Here is a 23,061-nt window from a genome sequence, read left to right as displayed (position 1 = left end):
ACTATACGTTATGTTTCATGTGCATGCAACAAGAGCTTGAAAAAGAGAAACGCATAACATAGTTTTTGTATGCATCACCAAGAAAACTATTCAACCACCAAAGAAAAATTGGAAGAATCATACAATGCTTAGAGTAATGTCCAAACCGAAATTTGCAATATTATATATAAGATGATATTGTTCTATATATTTCCACATTGTCTGCAACATATATTTTAATAACATAGAATATGGCACCTCTTAATCATTTTGTCATAGTTATTCATGTAGTTCCCACGTGTTATCAATCTCATTGTTTCTCAAATTATTAAATAACAGCAGCATAATTCTACCCGTGTAATCTTTTTATAGCTTCTAATTCCAAAAACAATATCTAAATTGCTTTAAAGTAAAACCATTGCATTATGTTCATCAACTTGGATCAGCTCGAGTAGCAAATCATCAAGGCTATCATAGTGGAGTCAAGTTCAAATTCAATGAGACACGTTCAAGCTTGAATGCACAAACGTTTGAATCAAATAAGCACCACATTCAATCTGAGTGTGAAATATCCCAAAAATTGAAGCCACATACAAGCCCTAGGTATTGAGAAAGACCATAGCATCTAATGTCAAAGACATCCCACAAGCAGAAGATGCCAATCGCACAGAAAAGCATTGCGTTATGCTCCCAAAATGTACCATATGTCACCACAAAATCTGAAAATGAACATAAGATTTAGCACTATTCTATCCCCAACGTTGTGCAACAATTTCGTATTGTCATCATTCTTCCAATGGAACTATATAATACGTACAGTCCAAAACCAGGTAAACTAACAACAAATTTTCATTTTAGACAGAATCAAGTGTGTTACGCAAATGTTACAATATGGTAAAACTACCAATAAAATAACAAACTAAAGTTGTGTCTGAGTCCCCATCGTGGAACATACAAGGCAATGTCAACCCTTCAGTTTTGTACCACAACTGTACTTTCCACCACATGAATTTGTTACAATGGTTTAGCAATGCACTGTCATGAAAAGGATTAATCTGCTATGTATATTCATGCCTAGATTTCTGGGTCAAGCTACTCTTGATATTTTGATTGCTTGTCATTCATAACAATTTTTCTTTTGAACTTACCATACATTCTCCTTTCCACCAAAGATTGAACTCCTGCATATAGCTTTTGAAAGACTAATTAAGGCATTTGTGTCAAACAGAAAGACATATACCACGGTATATAAAAGTTCTGAAACTCAAAAGCCGAACCCATGCATGTGCTTGATATTCATTTCTAAATTGACTATAGAAAGACTAGACTTTGCATGTTCAAAAAAGACATTTTTACCTTCTGTGGAACAATGAAAGTGCATAAGACCTATCAGACAACAAAGCTATTTACGTTTGAATGCTATTTTCATTTACAGGGATACTGTAAAATTGAATCACCAAACTCAAGTGCACATAGTAAAATTTAATCATCTTCATTTCGCTTGCTAAAACAAACAATTCTAGCATGATCTCTAAAGATGTAATTTAAACTGCACATAAAGGGGCTCTGCACTGTAATTATTAATAAATTCTTCCCAACATGCTACACATCTTAAATGAAACAAGCTTTTACAATAAATTAACGTGATTGAAATAAGATCATCCAGACGTCTAGCCTATTATCTCCAGAGATTAAGGTTTCCTAGCTATTTCATTGAATTGATACCTGTAGCTCAAGCATGATATTATGACTTCCACATTAACTTTACTGATCCCTCTTTTAAAAATGGCAAGAAGCTTTAAGACTTGTTCCTCTGTAGTCACATGAAAGGAAATCACAAAACTTCTAATTTGATCTGTGGATTTTTATTCCAGGCATCAGGTGTTGGGTAAATGGTTTTTCGAAGAATCAGACAATATTCTGTGATGTTAGCCAGATAACACAAACCAAAATTACAACAAATTTAATATGAAAGAATTGAAAGAACTATTGCAGATAAACAGATCTCCAACGACATATTCTTTTGGAGATAAACTCCTGTAATCTAAGAACATTAACCAAAAAAAATGACTTTTCAAGATTTGTATGGCCTGTATCAATATCCTGAAATCCATGCTCATCTATATGAAAAAAGCCTACAAATATGTGGATAATTGACACATCAAATCATTGCAAACTACCAACAGAATTTCCAGAAAAAATGTTTTTCTGAGCAATAGAAAAAAATTCTGTTTTGCAGCAAGTATATGAAAGTCTAAACATGAGTACAAATTTACCACTTATCAGTCATGTAGACAAGGTAAATACCTTAAGTGCTAAAAATTAAGTGCCTTTACATCCTATATATGCACTTCCAAAATATCATTATCATTTCTTTTCAAAGCAGCACACAGTTCTCATTATCAGGTGCAAGGAACCCCCAGTATGTATTTAAAATTGTTGCTAGTATCTAAAGCAAGGTATTACGAGTGCACAATAGCACTGGGAGCTCTTTCAAAACTCGCCCGGTAGCTTTACTTCAATCTCACATCGTCTCCAGTTGTGTTAAAGCTTGAATAAAGTCATTAAAAGAAATTGAATTAGTTATTGCTAGCCTCATATTCCATGCTTCCAGAGTACAATAAATAATTTTCCAAATCATTAGCTAATATCCTATGTTGTGTTTGCCATATACCACAGCCAAAACAACCTGAATTCCCAATTACTAATAAAGAGGTATATTGCAGGTAAACAAACTCTTGATAAAATTATTCACATTATATTATTTATTTTCAAAATCTTTGGAGTTTTTATTAACGAGTACAAATAATTGAATGCGAAGTTCAACAATTCTTGTGCCAGCTTATTCAAGTTTATCATTTTTATCGATGACAAGATTCCAGAGCCACTTCAGAATCTTGACACAATATTTAACCAAATGAACTGACTTTGCAATAATCCTAAGTTAGAAAAATCTTAGCTGTGACTAAAGCATTCACCAAATATATGAGATTGTGAATAACATTAATATCAAACATTTTAACATTAGCAGATACAAGCTGGCAGCTTACAGTGCATTCCCAAGAAAAGATGAGGCCCTCACAGAGTGGCATCTGAGTAACCCTACATGAAGATTTGAAACTACAAATAAAAATATCAATATCAGATCTTGATAAACACTGTATATTTACAAACACTCGTTCTTACAATAATAACATCTCTACTCAGAATCTCACATGGCATCATGTTAGATGGTAGCAATGAAACGACAGCATCAAAGATGCCACAACTAGACGTCAATGCAATTAACTACAACTCTAACAATCTTAAAATACATGGAACTGATTCCTAGAAATATTTTTGTTTGTTTTGCTGAAATAAAAAAAATTTACAATTGATTACAGATGCATCTATGAGGAATCCACAAATAATTGAACTAAATGAAACAAAAATAGGATCAAGGAACATTGGAATGACCTATCAAGCAGGGGAAATTTGCCACATCTCAGAAATGTTTTGTTCGAATGGTTCCATCAAAAGGCAAGACGAGCTGCAATCACAATTTAAAAGCTTCAAACATGAATAGAAGCTTTATGAATGATCAAAATGTCGATCCACCTGTCTCTCAGGACCACCCCTCCCTATAACAGGATGCCTCTGATCCCTAAAATGGCGAAGTAGTGCTTGGGCCTATAAAAAAAGTCAAACCACATAACAGATTAGACAACTTTTGAGGGTTTTAACTTTTTCTTTAATCAATTCACCTATACATGACAAGGACAGTCTACAATAGCTTCCAATAGGTAGTGACTTGCCTTCTCTTTCGCACGTGGGGTGCCCGATTGTGCCAAAGAAACCAAAGGTGGAATAGCACCTTCTTGCAAAACCAAAGCTCGAAACCTATTGCTATTTGTACAAAGTTGCAGAAGTGCCGCTGCAGCATTTTCTCTTCCTCTCTGAGAGCCTAGCTCCACTACCTCCACCAGAGCCGGAATGCCTCCCTGCTCACCAATAGCAAAACGACCTTCAGGAATGGTTGAAAGATTAGCCAAGACAGCAACAGCCTTATCTACCATTCCAGCAGCAGGGTCCATCAATTCAACAAGAGATTGTATTGCCCCAGCCCGTACTATGCGAGCCTTGTTCTCATGATATATAGACAAATTAAATAAAGCAGTGGCAGCATCCTTCTTCCCCCGAGGTGTACCATCCCTAAGCAGATCCACCAAAGGTGGGATGGCTCCTGATTGACCAATAATTATTTTGTTTTCTTCCATAACTGAAAGACTAAATAATGTTGCAGCAGCATTCTCTCTTGCCTCAGGGCTTCCTGTTTTAAGTACATATATTAGAGGATCAATAGCACCAGCAGCAACAATCTCAATCTTATTGTTGTCGTTAATGGATAAATTTAGTAATGCAGTAACAGCATTGTCTTGGGTCTCCATATCAGAACAACGTAATAGTGCAACCAAAGGCCGAGTAGCTCTGCAATTTGCAATTATGATCCTGTTTTCCATGTTGTACTTAGCAAGGAGACGTAATTCTGCTGCTGCTGCTCTTTGTACTTCAATTATATCTGACTCTAAATCATCCACCAATTTTTCAATTTTCAATACAATGTTTGGACTGTCAGCCCTTGTATCTGACATAGAAGAAATTATCGTAGGCGTGGAGCTCCGATCTTCAATTCGCCGCCTCCATAAAGTCAAGCCACCCAATCCAGGTCTCTCAGATACTCTGTTTGAAGCTTCTGTATCTCTATTTTCTTTATGTTGAGGACCTTTCACTGATGTTTCTAATTTCAGCTCTTCTGAAATATCACTGCTAAATTGGGAACCATCACTTGGAGCTTTTAGACCCTCCAAAGCATTAGTACCTCCAACTGCCAGCTCCTGCCTATCATCCAGACTTGAACTAACACTCAAAATGGACACCTTTCGGCTTTGCTCAGGACATTGTTCACAGCCTTGGTTGCTACTGAGAGTCCCTTTCATCGACGATGATTCTTGTTCAGTGTCACTCAGTGGTCCACTTTTTGTGCTGAAGCCTTCTTGGTTTTCATTGCTTGAAATAAACCCCATGTTTTCTTTTTGAGAGACATGGTCTTCTATAGTAGATGGAAAACCCATCAATGTAGGCTGTGAATTTGAGATTCCCAAGTTTCCATCTGCATTTTCATCTCTAGTTGAAGAAAAGTGCTTATCATCCAATTCCTTCTTTTTAGTAGCCATTTGGAAGGTTTGGCTTTGAAGCATACTGCATGCTGGAAGCTTTGCTGGTTCAGGTAAGACAACATTATTTGATTCACACCAATTTGCAATCAGCGCCTTTACAGTGTAGTTGGGAATAAGATTAGTATGACTAAGGGTCTGACGTGTTTTAGGGCATGTTGTCATGCCCTGATCAAGCCATTGCTGAATATAAGCTCGCTCATATGTTTGCCCAGACGCTACAATTACTGGATCTGACATCAGTTCTAGCGAAAGAGGGCACCGAAAATCAGCAGGAATTGGCACTACTCCACCTGTTTGGCATTGCTTGACATCAACTAGGTAATCACATATTTGTGTGATAACACCAATAACATCGTTAATGTATTCTTCTTCTTGCTTGTCATTTTCAAGGCGAACATACTCCTTTTCTTTCTCCAAAGCAGATGCTTCCTTCAATACTTCCTGATTTGATATCAAATTGAATCTATCTGCAATCCATTGTAGTTTCTCACAACTTATCTTAAGACCCTCTCTGTGATCTCTCAGAACAGACTCGACCTCTTCCAAAGTTTGCTCATCTAAAGATTCACATGTATATCTTAGCCTGCACAATTCCTCAGCACAACTTTCAACCTGCAATTTAATGGATGTGTAAGTCATCCTCTGGGCACTCGAACAACATAGATAGTAAATATAGAATTATAAAATAAAAGTAAGAATGCGATAATTAAATACCTGAAGCTGTATCTGGTCTGGAATACGTAGAGAAGAGAGGGGCAATGAATTCAGGACATGATAGATATCCAAAGAGACGTTTCGAAATTTAGTGATATACTGCTGGCTGCGAAGTACCTGAGATACCAAAAATTATAAACAGTAAAAACTACTTGCAAAAGCACTTCTGAAGGAAAAATCAAGAATCAAATTTATAAGTAAGCATCATCAGAAGATCTCATTCCTCATATCTCAACTGTAAATAGTAGGAAAAACTAAAAATACTGTATTTTGGAGAGAAACATAAGAAGCTTGGCTCCATTGGCATTGCAGGTCTCCCTCAAGAAACATCATCGGGATAACTATGTGAAAGAGCCATTTTCTGACTTCTAGCATTGACAATAACTCTCCATAAAATCTATGTTTGAAAACAATAATTCCAAGGCCCGGCCGGTATCCCACTTTAAATATGCAGCATTTTTTTTAATTAAATTTAAAAAGGATTTGTGATTTTTATAGGTATTAGATCAGATCATATCATAGAGAAATTGTATTAACTTGAAAAATAATGAATTCTCAAGCTTCAACAAGCTACATTCATTTCTTTGTATTGGCATGTCTCCCTCTCCACAACTCTAGAAATAAAAACGAAGTTGGAATTTATTAACAATCACTATAGCTATGTGTAGATATTTAGATTTGAAAATAGGATTGTGTGAACCAAATAGTTATGGACTGTGAAAACCATTTGTCTACAAGCAAAATAATTGTGGACTGTGAAAACCATATGTGCGCAAGCAAAATAATTTGTCCAAATCTAAGATTTGTGAGAGCGTATGATCATAAGATCTGATGCCAAAAGCTACAATAACTAAACTTCAAGAAGATAAGATAAGATAAGATAATAATATTAATGTCCAACAAAAAACTAGAAAGGTGTATGGGACTGAGCATACAAACAGAAGAGCCGACCACACCAGAAACACCAAAACAGTGTCAAAAAAGAAACAAAACCAAACAGAGGACCAAGAAACACAAGGTAAGGACTATGAATCCTTCCTTGGTACAAAAGAATCAGAAACAGAAGGATATAACTGTGGACGATTCAAAATCCTAGATCTTCCCTAAGACCCACTGGAGGAGTGTCACTGCCTGAAAAGACCGGTACAATGCCTAACTAATCTAGGAGTAGTACTGGAAGATAAAAATCTCAACAAAGAAATGGTGTTAATAAATCAAATTATTGATTTGCTAATGTCGGGTCCTCTGTGCCGACCTCTCTTGCCTAGGTTAAATAAATATTAATAAACTCGGGTTCTTATCTTGGACCAACTTAACTACTCGTATAATCTTGGACCAACTTAAATGCTCATATACCTACTGGCCTATTTATGGAAAGTTAACCAATGGTAGTTTCCATGTTTGGATGTGAGAATGAATTGCCTTGACACGAAGGTCTCCTAGACAACAATCCCAAATTATTGCAGCGTAGGATGCAACCCTTGCATCATTAATATCTAAGCAAGCACAATTCACAATTATTTATCTCTTGTTTATTTAAACACAGCAGTCCCAGACCTAATCATCAGAAACTACAATCATTTTCACAGGCGATCTCAATTTGAGGATGAATAAAGCCCAATGTTGCAAGGATTTAGGCAATTGTTGTCGGTAAATTCTATATTGTTATTTACACCTATTTACACCTATTTACATATATACACCAATACTTGTTATTATACTACCTCTCGGTTGTAGGTCCCCGGGGGCACATTATTTCTTTCATGATAGATTTTCAACTTTGACCCATTCACTGCATCAGGCACTTCCTTCTCGTCTAGTGTCCATAATTTAATCGCCCCATTATCACCGACTTCGTGGATTTTGTACGATCCTACCCACTTCACTTTAAACTTTCCTAGTTTGATCTCGTTCCACCCATTGTACTTTAGAACTAGCTGTTCTGGTTGAAATTTATTCAGTTTCAAATGCTTGTCATGCCATATCTTATGCCTATTTTGTGTGACCTCTGTGGCCCATTGTGCTTGCAGTCGTCGCTCATCCAATTTATTCAAGTTATACAATCTCTCCCTTAGGCTTTCCATGTCGCCCAATTTGTTCTCGATTGCTATTCTCAAACTCGGTACCATGAACTCTGTCGATACCACTGCCTCCTATCCATACATCAGCTAGAACGGAGTGTCCGGTAGTTACTTTATATGAAGTATGGTACGCCCATAATGCCGATGGTAGCTTTTCTTCCCAACCTTCTCCCTCAATTGCACAAGATTTATAAATCACCCCGACCAAGATCTTATTTGTGGCTTCTACTTGTCCGTTGGCTCTCAAGTAGCATGGGCTCGATAGTGAATGATAAATTTTGAATTCGGTAGTGAGCAATCGAATGACATGATTAACAAAGTGTCCTTCCTGGTCGCTTGTCAACTGCAGTGGAATCCCGTACCTGGTGATGATTTGCTCATAGAGAAATCTTGTTGTGCTCATCGCAAAGTTGTTCGGTAGTGCGCATGCCTCCATCCACTTGGTCAGGTATTTTGTCACCACCACAATGTACCTGCACCTTCTAGTTTTGCTTACCTTCAAGGGTCCGACAAAGTCCAATCCCCATCTTTCAAATAGCTCCTATGCATGCGAATGATTCAAAGGCATGAAGTCCCTCTTTAATGGTTTTCCAGCTCGCTGACATGTGTCGCATGAAACAACCCACTCTCTGGCATCGTTGTGTATGGTTGGCCACCATAACCCTGCCAAAAGTATCTTCCGCGCAGTTGTGTTTGGCCCCACGTGTCCTCCTACTGGTCCCTAATGTGCTTCCTTCAATAGCTTCGGAATTTCCTCATCTAGAACGCATCGCCTTAGAATCTGATCGAGTTCCATTTTGTACAATAGCCCGTTGATCAACTGAAATGTTCGACTCCTAAGCACCAGTTTCCTTCTCTCATTCGGCGACATCTCGCTAGGAAATTGTCCTGTCGATAGATACTCCCCAATACATGCGTACCAGGATGGTAGTACTACAACATGAAATAGCTGCACGTCTAGAAAATATCATTGACTCCCTTCGGTGGCTCTCCAGATTTTATCCTAACAAGTGGTTTGAGCTTACATGACTTTTCCCTGGCTGCACCACAATCTTGAATGTGAACTCCTGCAATAATAATAACCATCAACTTATTCTTCCCTGAATAATCAGCTTATTTACCAGATATAGCAGTGCCTGATGATCTACATAGAATACAATTGGTGTCGCCAACAAATAATGTCTAAATTTTTGTATTGCGTACACCATCCCTAGTGCCTCTCGCTCTATCATACTATAGTTTTTCTCCGCCTTAGATAATAATCTACTTGCAAAATACACTAGATGTTCCAATCTGTCGTCACTTGTCTGCGCCAGTGTTGCTCCAATGGCATAATTCAATGCATCTACATGAACATGAAATTCCTTATCCCAGTTCGGATAGGCTAGAATTGGTGTCATGGCCAACCTTGTTTTCAATCCCTCAAAAGCTTCATTCTGCTCTACTTCCTATTTGTAAGGTTCGCCCTTGCAAGTGAGTTTGTCTAGCGGGTAGGAAATCCTTGCAAAGTTCTTGATAAATCTCCAGTAATATCCAATGTGTCTGAGAAATGACTTTACTTCAAATACATCCGTCAATGGTGGCATCTCCAAAATTACGCGAACCTTCTCTAGATCCGTCTTCAACCCTGCTTTGCAGACTATGTCTCCTAGCAGCTTCCCTTGTGGTTACCATGAACCTGCACTTCTTTGGATTCAATGCCAACCTCACTTGTCTGCACCTCTCCATGCATTCTCCAAGTGTTGTTATATGTTTATCCTTTGCGCTAAAAATTGACCAATCATCCAAAAATGCTTTAAAGTTTCCGATAGACATTTTATCAAATGTGTAGGATAATTCTCTAGAACGTTGCTGGGGCATTGCACAGTCTGAACGGCATCTTGTTGTAGGCCTATACTCCATCTTCCACGATGAATGTTGTTTTTAATTTGTCTTCTTTGGCGATGGATATCTGGTTGTACCTTGAGAACCCATCCATGAATGAATAAATCTCATGCCCCACAACTTCTTCCAGGATGCTATCAGTGAATGGTATTGGAAACAAATCTTTGATCGTCACGGCATTTAGGCATTGAAAGTCTACGCATATTCTTATCTGTGTGGTGTCCTTTTTCAGAGATATCATAATCAGTGATACCCACTCATTCGTCTACACTCTAAAAATAATTCCTGCTTCCAACATCTAATCGATCTCCTTCGTGACTTGTGCGGCATAATTTGTTTATCCGATACAGCCGCTTCCGTACGAGTACTGCACCTTCTATCAACGGTACCCGGTGGACACATAACTTTGATGGCACTCCTTTTAAATCTTTATACATCCAGGCGAAGACATCCTTGTACTCCGTAAATATTTTGAATGTCGTTGCCTTCAAAACTAGATTCCAATCATCTCCCACAAGAATATTTTTCGAATTAGCCTCATCTCCCAAGTTCATTGTTTTCACAGTAGTCTCTTCATACTTTATAGGTTTGTCCTTACTAAACGTATGGGCCGGCGTCTCATCCACATACCCTTCTCCCTCTTTTATTTCGCTATACTCCTTTGGAAACTTGTTCCCTTCTTTTTCCTCCTCGACACCCAACATGTTACATCTCGAAAAAAACTCATAATCCTCCATCTGCCAGTGGAGTGGGTCATTCACCAAGTCTAAGTCGTCCTCATTTGACCCTCCTAATCTCAACACTCCTCCATCCGATTCCATTCTCTTCTTTCCTTCATCGTCATCTTCACCTTCACCTTCGAAATTTGACAACGCTGCCTCCTCACCTACCATCTGCGTGTGTAGGTCAATTACAAATCTTCGGCCTCCGCATTCCATGGATAGGGTATTTCGTTTTCAATCATGTTTCACTTTTGCTTGCACCAACCAACCCTGTCCAAGGATAGCGTCATACCCTTTCCTTTTTAGTGGAATGACCACAAAATCTAATAAAAATGGTTGCATTCCAATAGTTACCGATTGGGCCATCAAGGTTCCCAACGGTTTGATTCCATGCTGATCCATCATGAGTAACTGAAATGTAGGTGGCCACAATGTAGGTTGGCCAAACTTTTTCCATATATCTTCTATTAACACATTCACGCCTAACACTCTGTCCACGATTGTGTCTAAGTACTATTCCCAAGATACCCATCTCAACTATTGTCGGATGCCTTCCTGTCGTGAGTGCCAGTAGCATTAGGCCTGTTGCTATCGTACCACTACTGTCCTTTCCTGTTTCCTCCATTGCTTTCAGAAATGGTGTCATGTTCAGTACCGCTGTCCACAACTGAGGCATTGTAAAAAGGAGGTCATTTAATTTTATAGGGACTTGTATTTGCATTACCTGCCTTATCATATTTTATTCAGCCAGGTTCCTCTTCGAGGTATCGACAGTGTCTTTTACTTGCAACTTTCCTATTTTCCTCTATCTTTCCAACTTTGTTCATGCTTGCTGCAACCTCTCCTTTTCTTCCTTTGCATCAAGGTACTTTGCCTTCTTAGCTTGGTTGCGTGTAATGGCTAGCATCTTCTCGTCACATGCTTTGATGCTTAACAAATTTACCCTTTGCTTCAGGCATTTTGAGTCTTCGTGGTCTCCTGGCCCACACCATCTGCATAACAACTACGACATCTCCTTCGTGGTACAATCTCTAGCGAAGTGCCCCTAGAGGTTGCACGCACGGCACTGTATCATTGGCCGTCCATTCGCATCGTATTATATCCGACTTTGGCCTCCATTGTTATTATTGTTATTATTGTTATTATTATTACCACACCTTCCGCACCAGTTATTGTTGCAATATCCTCCTGAGGTTGCATCATTGTTCGTGTTTGTTCCAGCAGACACTTCTTGCGTTAGTAACACTTGTTGATGTCCTCTTAACTTCATATTAAATGGGCATTCCTTTATGGAATGTCCCGCAACCTGGCAGATATCACAAAATTATTTTTTCGGGCAAGAGCCCTTTATGTGGACTTCCTCCTTATAGTTCGTACACCACAATTCCCCCTTCATCGAGTCGGGATTATTTTCCTAATTTTTAAATTCTTTCATCATCCATTGCATATCCTTCTGCAACACTCAAACTTTCTTGCTTAATTCTTCGTCGTTGCTACTACTTTCGGACGATGAATCCTCTAAGTCCGACGATTTGTGCTTCTTCTTCTTGCTTGTTTTTTGCTCTCTCCAGGTCCATCGCTTGATTATATGCATCTACGTACGATGTTGGAGGTACAATCTTCATTTTTTTCTTCAGAGCCAGTCGTAGCCCCTCAACAAACCATCGTTTTTTTTAATCTGTTAGCCGATTGGCTCTCCATCTTTCCCCACCAACTCTTTCAGCCATCTTGCATAGGCACAGATTGTTTCATTCTTTCCCTACTTTGTACTATATATTTCTGCTACAATTTTGTTATCGTCCCTTAGCAATCGGAACTCTACTATGAACTCCTTCCTGATGTCTGCCAATGTAGTCAATTTCTGAGGGTCCGCATCCACAAACCAATCAATTGCTACACCCCACAAGGTCGCTGGAAACTGCCGAACCCAATCATCCTTGTCCGTTACACCATTTGTCATCCTTATTGTTTCACACGTCTTGCAGTGTCTGATCGGATCTACCGTCCTGTCACCATTAAACTTCGGCAACTTCTCCTTTGGTCTTGCCATTGTTACTTTCTTCAAGGGTAACATGACTCGCGGCAAGTCACGCGAGTCAGCGAGCTACGCTGACCTCGCCGAGTCACAATGACTCATGACCCACGAGTGGAGAGTCACGAGGAGTGACTCGCGTGACCCGGGCCATCTTGACCCAGCCGCAACAGGCTCTAAATCCAGCTATTAAAATATAAATTTTTACAAATTTTTTTAATGTTTTTTTTACATTTCTCACTCATATAACCCTAAAAAGGCTCCCATAACACTCTATAGTGAAAAGAAGAAAAAGAGAGAGAGGTAGAAGAGAAATAGAGTTTTCTTGTTTTGCAACCAGCTGAAAGGAGGAGGAGAAAAGCTTGCATTTGTGACATTGGAGCTTGCATTTAGATCATCAAGGAGTTTATAGGAGCTCTTCTCAACACTTCCCAAAGCATTTGAAAGAGGTAAGACTTGATTGTTTAGATTTTGATGATTTTTTTGTCTATGCTTATGGGTTTTTTGCATGAATTTTTTTTGTTTGTTTATGAGTTTTTTTATAACTTTAGATCTTAATAAAATGCAATGCTGAAATGGTAATATTTGGTCTAAAATGTCTTATTGCAGCAACCTTTACATTTTTCCTTAATTAAGTCATAATGGCTTCTGGAGGTAAAAAACACATGCTCTGTAAAGGCAACAAAAAAGATGAGTGTTGGAAGTTCACCATAGAATTTCCGAGTAGAAAGAGAACTCAAACAAAATGTCTATTTTGCAAAACCATTAATAGTGGGGGGATAAATAGATTAAAATACCATATTGCTGCATACGTGGTCATGATACTGAGCCTTGTGGAGCTGCAACTATTGAAGCTCAACATTTTTGTTATGTAGCCTTGGAAAAATATGAACAAGATAAAGAATTAAAAAGAAAACAATTAGAAGAGTTAGCTCAGATTGGTTCTAGTTCCCTTCCACGCTCATCTGCAAATGTTTATGAGTCAGTAGGCTGTGTTGGAGAAGGTTCTTCCCGTCCCCCCTATCGTCCTAGTGCTTCTATTGCTCATGCTTCTTCTACATCTATTCCTTGCACTTCTAGTGATGCTACTATTGCTGCCCCTTCTAGTAGTGTTGGCTTTACCTTTCATCCTAGAGTCAAAAAATCTAGTAAGTTGGACAACTTTTTTGTACCGCGTACCACTCCTGGTGCACAACCCTCACTTGAGAGCATGGGTTGGAATAGGGAGATACATGAAGCTGGAGTAAGAGCAATTTGCAAGTTTTGATTTTTTTGCAACATTCCATTTATAGCAGCCAAGTACTTCAAGTTTTCAACTTCATTTATATTTGATTGTTTTACGTTTTAAGTTTTAAAATTTATATTCAATTTTATACTTTTAACTTGATGTTGAAAATTTGAAATATGCTAATTAAAATGTTTTTATAAATGTAATAGGACTCCTTATTGGCAGGGGATGATTGATGCAGTTTCCATCTGTGGTGCGGGGTTCAAAGCCCCCACTGAAGATGAGTTGAGTGGCCCCCTCTTGCTAGATATGGTTGAGGAGATGAAACTTGAGTTGGAGGACCACAAAAAGATTTGGGGCCAAAAGGAGTGTACCATCATGACAGATGGATGGACAAATAGGAGGTCCAGAACCCTCCTAAATTTTCTTGTTTCTAGCGGAGGTAATTCATCATGCTCTACTTCTTGAAGTCTAAAATTTAATGTATACAGTATACTATTATTGAATAATGAAAATTTTGTTATATTGAGTATTGATTCTTGAATGATAGTTATTTTGTTTAAATTTCACTTTCAGGATCCACCATGTTTTTGAGGTCCATAGATGCTTCCTCATATGTAAAAAATGCAAAATTCTTATGTGAGACTATTGAGGAGGTCATAAGGGAGGTGGGGGAAGACAATGTTGTCCAAGTGGTGACAGATAATGCAGCTAATTATGTTGCTGCAAGTAAAATTTTAACTTCTAACTTTCTAAGTTCTTACTTCTAAAAAATTTGTTTTAGTTTTTCATTAAATTTTGAAAATTAAAAGTTTTTTAATACATCAAAAATTTTCATTATTTTCTAACTAATTCAAAATTGCTGCAGGAAAACTATTGATGGAGAGACACCCAAAAATCTTTTGGACTCCATGTGCGGCCCATTGCATTGACCTCATGTTAGAGGATATTGGCAAGCTTGTATGGGTGAAATCATGTGTTACCAAGGCCAAAAATCTTTGTAAGTCCATCTATAATCATGCCTTGGTCCTCAGCACTATGAGGAAATACACGAAGGGAAAGAAGTTGGCTCGTCCTAGTATCACAAGATTTGCCTCTAACTTTATCACACTAAAATCCTTGCTTAGTTCAAGGTTAGAGTTGAAGTGCATGTTTGTTGGTCCAGACTGGAGTTCCTCCTCCTTTGCCAACAGCCCTGTACGGATAGATGCAACAAAATGCATTTATGATGATGACGATTTTTGGGAGCCATGTTCGAAGATTGTGGAGGTAATTTTAAATTTTAAAAGCTTAAGTCTTAAAATTTTATAAATTAATTTATCTCATACATATTTTTGTTTTATTTTCATTGTGCAACTTTGCAAAGTTTCATCAGTCACTAAATTGTTTTTTTGTTTAATTGTTTTGTAGATCACCGAGCCCTTTGTAGCCCTCCTACGAGTTGCTGATGGCGAGAAGCTCTCTATGGGCTACATTTATGAAGGCATGGATAGGGTCAAGGAGACTATTGAGGCCAAATATGTAGGAGTTGAGGAAAACTATGGCCCTATTTGGGACATAATTGATAGGAGACTGTAATGGACACCCCTGGATGTCCCAAAAAACTAAACCAATTTGCTGAAAGGAATTTTGTCAAACAGTTTGCATGCAACCTCTTATTTCTCCGTTTAATGTTTTAAACCCCTTATAACTCCTAAAATCAAACGTTTATTTGTTTGTTGTGTTTTGTGCATGGAATTGGTATCATACAACATAAACAAGAAAGAAACTACAATAATATGCAAAGTGGAAATGAACTGCTGCTAATAAAATGTTATTTTCAGAATTCATAAAACCAAATACATGGCAGATTTAACAACTCACTAATTACTTCAGCAGTATTGACATAATACTCCAGCCCATGCTTTTGAACTTGCTGCTACAATACTTTGTCCTTCAATCAGTCCACTACCTTCGTAATACCATTCCCTCAAAGTGGCATAAGCGTCGGACAAGTAGTGAAGAAGATATGAGCAAAATACCAAATCTGCCTGTAGCCGGAAATGCAACTAAACTACCTGATAATGAAGCCAATAACAAAGAATTCCAAAGGCCAAACCCCAAAGGAATGACGTCTAGAATGTTACACGAGAGGATAGACGTCCTCAAATGCCAAGAACGGAGCTGCAACTCACACACCAATTTTTTTCTCATATTCAACCTGTCTAATGAAGCCACAGATGCTTCCTTTTATTCTATTCCCACGGGTCCGCTCAACTCATATGGGCAATGTGGGATAAAAGATGTGTAATATAAAACATATATTAAAATACCCCGTATGTCTCCCTTGGGTACACATCACCATAAAATAAATATTAAAGTAACACTTTAATATTTTACAATTAAATTAGACGTTACTTTAATAAAACTTCAGGCATTAAAATGTATTAGCAATCGGACTCCGAATAATGCGAGTGATAGCTCATCGGAAAGCTCTCACCGAGGAGTATCGAATCCAATCACCAAAATTGACCTGCACTGTGTCCTGCCGACTTACTAAAAATAGTAAGTATGCTTGAAACTGAGTAAATCAACTTCGTTTTGGCCCAAACTGGAAATGACTAGGCCAAAACACTCCAAGATCCCATTAAACCCTTCGTTAGCCCTCGGGACCATGTAGAACAAGGCTAACGCACACACACTTGGTCAACTGCTAAAATGGGGACATTACAGAGACGGCAAAATCAGCTTCATAAGCCCATCCACGCAGCAACCTATTACCTCAATCCGGCATACCGTTTCCGTGATGATTTCAAGGCAGATGAGGAGGTTCTTAGTGGCCTATACACAGTGATATCGAAGATGTCCCCTAATCCCACAAATATATTGCTTGAGATGGATGCCTATAATAATGCTTCAGGGCCCATTTTTTCAAGTAAAACTTGCAAAGAAGGTCGTACAAAATTGCAGCCAGATAAAGATTGCAACTTAAGCCTTATACAATCTAGTTTCTGAATTTCTAACTTTAAACTTAAAGTTCAAATTTTGAAATGAGACTAATATTTTTTTGTTTTCCTTTTTTCAAAATTCAGATAGATGGTGGCAAATGTTTGGGCCTTCAACCAAAAACCTTCAGCAAATCGCCATCCGCATTTTGAGCCAGCCAAGTAGCGCTTCTGGATGTGAGCGCAACTGAAGCATGTTCGAGCACATCCACTCGAAGAGGCGTAACAGGTTGTCTGTGCAGAAAATGAATAGTCTAGTCTTTGTGCACTACAACCTGTGCATTAGGATCCAGGGAGATTTTGGATAGTGACAACTCTCCGATTACTCTAGAGGAGGTTGATCTAGAGTCTGATTGGATCACGGAGGCTACTGATTCTGTCTTTGATGATGAGGACCTACAGTGGCTTGACCAGGCAGATAGAGAGGGCCAGGCTGAGGCTGTGGCTATGGCAGCAGAGGACCAGAGAGCTCCAGTTGTTCCTAGTGGCACCTCACAGACATTGGCAGAGCCAAAGGTAGAGAGTACAATCGATCCTAGAGGCACCTCACAGGCTGATGCTATGGCTACTGAGACATCCAGGACCTACCTTAGACGCCTTACTAAGAGGCATTTTATAGATTATACTAAGCCTAAGGTTGAGGCTGAGGTTGGGGATGAGGATGAGGATGAGGATGACGATGACGATGAGCTTGATGATGAGGATGATGATGAGGACTCCGACTAGGAGCCATAGCTGTAGACTTATAGTCTTGTTTTAACTTTTTGTTTAACAGTTTAACTTAATATATGATCAGCATTTGGAACATTTGAATTTGATGATGACTATTGAATCTTAATGTGTTGGATTTCATAATGCATAAATGATAATACATATACATTTTGATGGTTTGCATGGATTTATCTTAGTTTGACTTTAATTACTAGTAATATAGTATTTACTTTTAGCAATTTACCTTTGTAAGTTTGTAGTATTGTACTTATGTAATCGATGTTTGACTTTTAAGTTTTAACTTTAAGTATGTGCATTATGATCAAATTATCTTCTATTTAGTGATGTTATTGTGTCTTTACGCTTTATTCAATAATGGGTGCATGGAATGTTCTTTAAATCCTAAAAAATCTCAAAATTTTGAAGTTTTTTCACTTTGCCGAGCCAGGTCACGAGTCAAGTTACCCTTGCCGAGTCCGAGTCTCGTTACACTGCTTTCTTCTGATTCTGTGGTACCTGTTGTGTATCCACACTGTTCTGAGTACTCGCATTGTTCTGAGCACCCGCTTTGTTCTACACAACCACACTGCTTCAGACAACCATCCTACTTCCAACAATCGCATTACTCAGTGAAAGATCTTCCTCAAGTGAAGTTGTTCGATTCTCTGCTTGTATTCGTTGGTTGGGTGTATCAGGTAGGAAGAGTTCACTCCATGCTCGTGCTCCTTCGGCACTTCGAGCCGTGCGAGTTGCTTCCCTTCCGTTCGAATGATCTACCCCTGGCGTATACAAGTTAAGGAACTCCTCCCTTGTCTCTTCCACCAAATTCAATCACTGTCAAGTCTCTTCTAGCAATTCCTCGGCACTCTTTGATCTACTAGGTGAATGCACTCCCTCTATCTATGCTCCTTCACCCCCTCAATGCCCATCGGCAATCTGCTAAAGCTTCTATCTATGCTCTGCTGCTTGTGCTAAAATTAAAACTTCTTGTGTTGTGCGTATTTCATCCTTATCTTTTATCTTATTCCTATCTTTGTTAAGCAAATTCGGCATTAATCTTCATAACATTTCCTTCGTTCCAGATTCGACTGGAAACGGCGCAAAATATAGCAATGGGCAGTGCAGTTGGAAACTTGTTTCCATCATTGACTCAAACCAGTCAGCTCAGAGCAGTGAGGAGAAAACACTAAACAGTGAGCCTAGCATACTATCAACCTTGTGGTGGTTTTAACAAAAATGCCCAGTGCAGGACAGAAAATCAGGTTCCAGATTTCAAATATTATTTTTGCTTCAGACTGCAATTATTTTTGCATGTCTACCATATGAATTATGAATGTATTTGAAGGCTACTGTTAATGACAGTAATGACAGTGGGAGTAAGCACTAAAATTATATTTAAAGAATTTTGGAAATTCTATAGCTGATCTCTGTCAATTCTAAGAAAATGAAAAATGTACTTGCACAGAGATAATACTAATTCTTAAGTTTTTTATGTAAAGTGTGTTGAACTGTCAAGCAAGCTTACTTTAGTAGCGTCAGAGCTTAAGTCCTACCAGCCTGTAGGGTCAATTGATGAGCAAAAGAGAACTAAGGTACCAACAGAGAGGAGAAAGGTACCAGTACTGGTGACAAAGAGAGAAAACACTTCTAAAGCCTTCTTTAAGAGATCCAAGCAGTTCCATATGAGCATATCTAAGACAATAACGGAACTGGTCCAATTGCTGAGAGCTGTCAATCAGCAACTGACTTCTGATAAGTCTTCATATTACAGGGGTGAAAATAGCAACACTGATAGGGAGAAATCTACTGCACAAGATGAAAAGTCATCAGCAAATACCAAGTAATTTAAAGCCAAGTTCTTGTCACGAAAAGATGCCCTGATCAAACAAATGGAATGTACCAACTTCACACTGAATACAATGCCTCGAGTCAAGCAGTCAAAAATAATATGACCTTCACTAAATATTGCAGACTGAAAACAAAAGGAGAGTACATGAGGAAAGGGTACGACGAGAGGAAGTATATCCAGCATCAGTTAGTGAGATCACAATCACCAATTTTGATGATACAAGCAGAACATCAGCAAGATTGTGGTTACAAAAAATTGATACATGTTTCTCTGGAATCCAATGCTCGAAAAAACTATTATATTAGCCAATTTGCATTTGTAGTGAGTAGCTCATAAATGGTGTTAACATGGTATGGTAACACAAGGATACAACTCTCTTACAACTATAGAAAATTTCACTCAACAGGTAATCAAAAGATTCAGAACGACAGACACAATAATCCATTTCAGGGATCTAACACAGTTGAAACAAGAGGGTAAGGTGGACACTTATGTAGACGAGTTTCAAAAACTCACTGCAATGGTGCCGTGTGACAGAAAAGAGACTAAAAATGCTCTTTATTGAGGGTTTAGCTGAACCTCCGAAAGGGTTACATAAGGTTTTCAATCCAATCAAACTACAAGGGGCCATTACAAGAACTCTCAATTTAGAAGACTCAATGGTTGGAGAAATCTTAAGTAGCAAGAGGACAGCACCTCCAATGCTGCCCAAGAGGCCCTTCCAAAAAAAAATTGTTCAACAAGACGCCACCGGCCAAGCCCAAGCGAGCTAATGTGTCTAAGAATAAATTGCAAAGAAGTTATGCTTCTCATGCCAGGAACATTGGCATCTAGGACATAGATGTTTGAGTGAAGAGCAAATACAATACACTGAGGAGATTTCCAATAAAGAGGCACAAAGTAATGAATCTGAACCTGTAGATGAAACAGAAAATGAGGAGCTTACACACCAAGGAGACAAACCTTCAGGAGGTACTCTTACAGCACTGTCAGGAGCACCACAGTACAATGTGTTTTGCCTTAGACAAGTCTTGAAAGGGCAGAAAGTAAGAATCCTAATTAACAATAACGCCACTTACAACTGTGTTGATGAAGAAGTGGTGAGAAGAATTGGATTGAATATAAAGGGAATTGAAGGGATTGTGTAAAAGTTGCAAGTGGGACAATCCTTCCAAGCACTAGAAAGGTGCCCCAAATAGAATTGAGATGGGGGAATACAAAATAAAGGATGACTTCTATGTAATCAACAAGGATATGGAAGTAATTTTGGAGGTTTAATGGCTGTATGCAATTGATGAATATGAAACAAACCATCATACTATGGAGTTCTCCTTCCAACACAATGGGAAGAAGAAAGTCCTTCATGGATCATCCAGCAAGGGGAATTTTCATCCCTTCCTTGAGGAGTTTCAAATAACTGCAATAATTGTTTCATTTCAAGTATGAAGTTAGTTAATTGTGTGGACTTTTAATTAACGAATTACCATATTTAATTATGAAGACTATGATTAATGAGATTATGTTGTTTCATTATGAGGATTATTGAATAAAAAATTTTCTTATGGAAACTAATATTAAGAGATAAAGAATGTCATATGGTCTAGCTGATTTATTTTCTTAAAAATGTTATTAAAGTGAATATGGCTAAGCCTTTCCTTGTCAAAGGGTGTAAGAGAAGATCACCCTCGCAAACAAGTGGAAAGTGTCATTAGAGAGAGAAGGTGCTAGCACAAGGTGAAAGGTTAGAAATCCCGCTCGAGCAGGAACTCATATCTAAGTATCTTGGTCATTGGGTCACCGGGTTAGGATTGTTAACCTTGGTCTCCTTTGGTCATGTTGGCTTTGGTTGTCATCCTTGTTATAATTGAAAGAATTAACAATTCTTGTTTAATGAATGCTCATCGAGATCTTCCTCTATCAATTTAATGGAACAACCTTCTCAATCTCTTCACCTAACAATTATTCATGAATATGTTAATATTGTATGTATATAACATATCCGTATACGTATATAAATATAAAAATAGACAAATGCGTACGTTGTCTACTAATTGTCATAAAATGCATATATGCAATTGACCAAACCCATATATAAACACATACATATAGCCGTGAAATAATAAGCAATTATGTGTGTGCATTTATCATGGATGAACAATTGAATGTGTGAAATGTAAATTGGCACTAAGTATTTGAGCGCTTACACATTTCAATGTATATACATATATGCAAATGCAATATATAAATATGGACATTCATGAACAATATATTAAGATGGTTAAGAATTAACCTTTTAAGGATTTCACAATTAATAAATGCTATATCTTCTAGTCAGCAATCTTTTATCGCTCTGGGTGGCAATGAATTAAGCTCCTCTCACCTGCATGTTAACATGATTATTTGTTTTGGAGGCTGTGATCAGTTAATCTCACAGGCTGACAATTCTGGGAATTCAGAGCAAGTCTTCTATATCATCGAAGAACCACAGTCAGTGATAGCTTTTTCTCTGAGCACGGCTGCTAGGATTGCAATTGTATTGAGCAGAGTACAACCATCGATTTTCTGGTAATCAGCTCAAAATGTATCATCATTAATCACAGATTTTAATCAGGTGTGTTTTCTTTTCATTATAAATACATTCATAAAGGAATCCCATTATCATGTATGATGGTCATAGCATTCAGTTCATCCTTGGACCATAAGGATTGATCTTTCCACAGTGCATCCAATCTTTTTGATCCTTAGCTGTAAGAATATATTGTTGTGCGTTCGAAAGCAAATTATCAGTTAGGAACATATACTTTGCTGTACATTCAACAAGAATGCATGTTTATCTGTGCATTTGATAAGTATACATGTGCATTCAAAACGAAATGATTTACTATGCATACACATTCAGTTTTAGATCTCATGACTTCCAGCACCAAGCATTTAGGACTTCCACCAGATCAAAGGTTATTCCAAAATGCTTCAAGTAATTAGGACTTTCACCTAGATTCCTGTAGTAGGAACTCATGTGCCCAAGCTGTGGGTGTGGCCGTGGTTGCCAAAAAATGGGCCCTAATGCCTTAAAATTAGTTTGTATGCTAAAAAATCCATTTGCAGATACATTTTATGATTTTTGCAAACTAGAATTTTACTTCAAATTTTATTGGCAATTATGGATTTATAGGTTCGCTGGCCCCATGCCTCGACCAGTCCAATTTGAACTGGGGATCAGGCCAGGTCCGGTTCGACATTAGGTCCAAGCCAAGGTTCACACTTGGGCAAGCTGGTTCATCGGGATGAACCTAGGACAAATGCGGGAAGATCCAGGACAAACCAGGGCAGATAGGCATGGAAAACAAGTTTTGTTTTGCAAATTTAACTTTTGGTGGAAATCATGAGCCCTCTTTGCTTTTCATGAATACTGTTTTGGTAGAATTCATTAACACAGACCATTTGAATTAGTTGTTAAATATAAGTAGTTGTCAGCAAAACTAGATCTACTTAAGCATTTAGCAGAAAACTCCAATGCTTTAACCAGGAGCTTTATATTGTCATTATTTTCAGCGAACAATGAATTCTGTAGGAGATCACAACTCATCCACCTTGCATAGTCACAACAGTTCATCACAGCAGTCCCTTTCCTCCTATGCCCTCCTTTTGCTTTTAGACCACA

The 23,061-nt window shown here is 38.2% G+C and overlaps 1 protein-coding gene across 3 annotated transcripts in view; it reads right to left on the bottom strand.

The window, feature by feature from the left end:
* Nucleotides 1–2,167: 2,167 nt before the first annotated feature.
* Nucleotides 2,168–23,061, bottom strand: part of LOC149529273 (U-box domain-containing protein 4-like) — a 52,734-nt gene continuing 31,840 nt past the window's right edge. The window contains exons 3-7 of one of the 3 annotated variants that reach the window (XR_016358315.1): nt 5,910–6,026; nt 3,774–5,807; nt 3,436–3,648; nt 3,030–3,099; nt 2,168–2,529 (exon numbers count right to left, since the gene is read on the bottom strand). Coding sequence is in view for 1 of the 3 variants with exons in the window: in XM_089807918.1 (XP_089664044.1) it covers nt 3,550–3,648; nt 3,774–5,807; nt 5,910–6,026 (2,250 nt within the window). In the remaining 2 variants the exon portion in view is untranslated. Of the gene's footprint in view, nt 2,530–2,717; nt 3,649–3,773; nt 5,808–5,909; nt 6,027–23,061 lie in introns of those variants that run through there. The other 2 variants (XR_016358314.1, XM_089807918.1) reach the window with 2 other exon arrangements.

This window comes from Cupressus sempervirens, chromosome 11 (assembly GCF_028749045.1).
Source record: "Cupressus sempervirens isolate cs-2001-9-10 chromosome 11, ASM2874904v1, whole genome shotgun sequence".
Taxonomy (NCBI): domain Eukaryota; kingdom Viridiplantae; phylum Streptophyta; class Pinopsida; order Cupressales; family Cupressaceae; genus Cupressus; species Cupressus sempervirens.
This window is presented reverse-complemented; position numbering and strand designations above follow the sequence as displayed.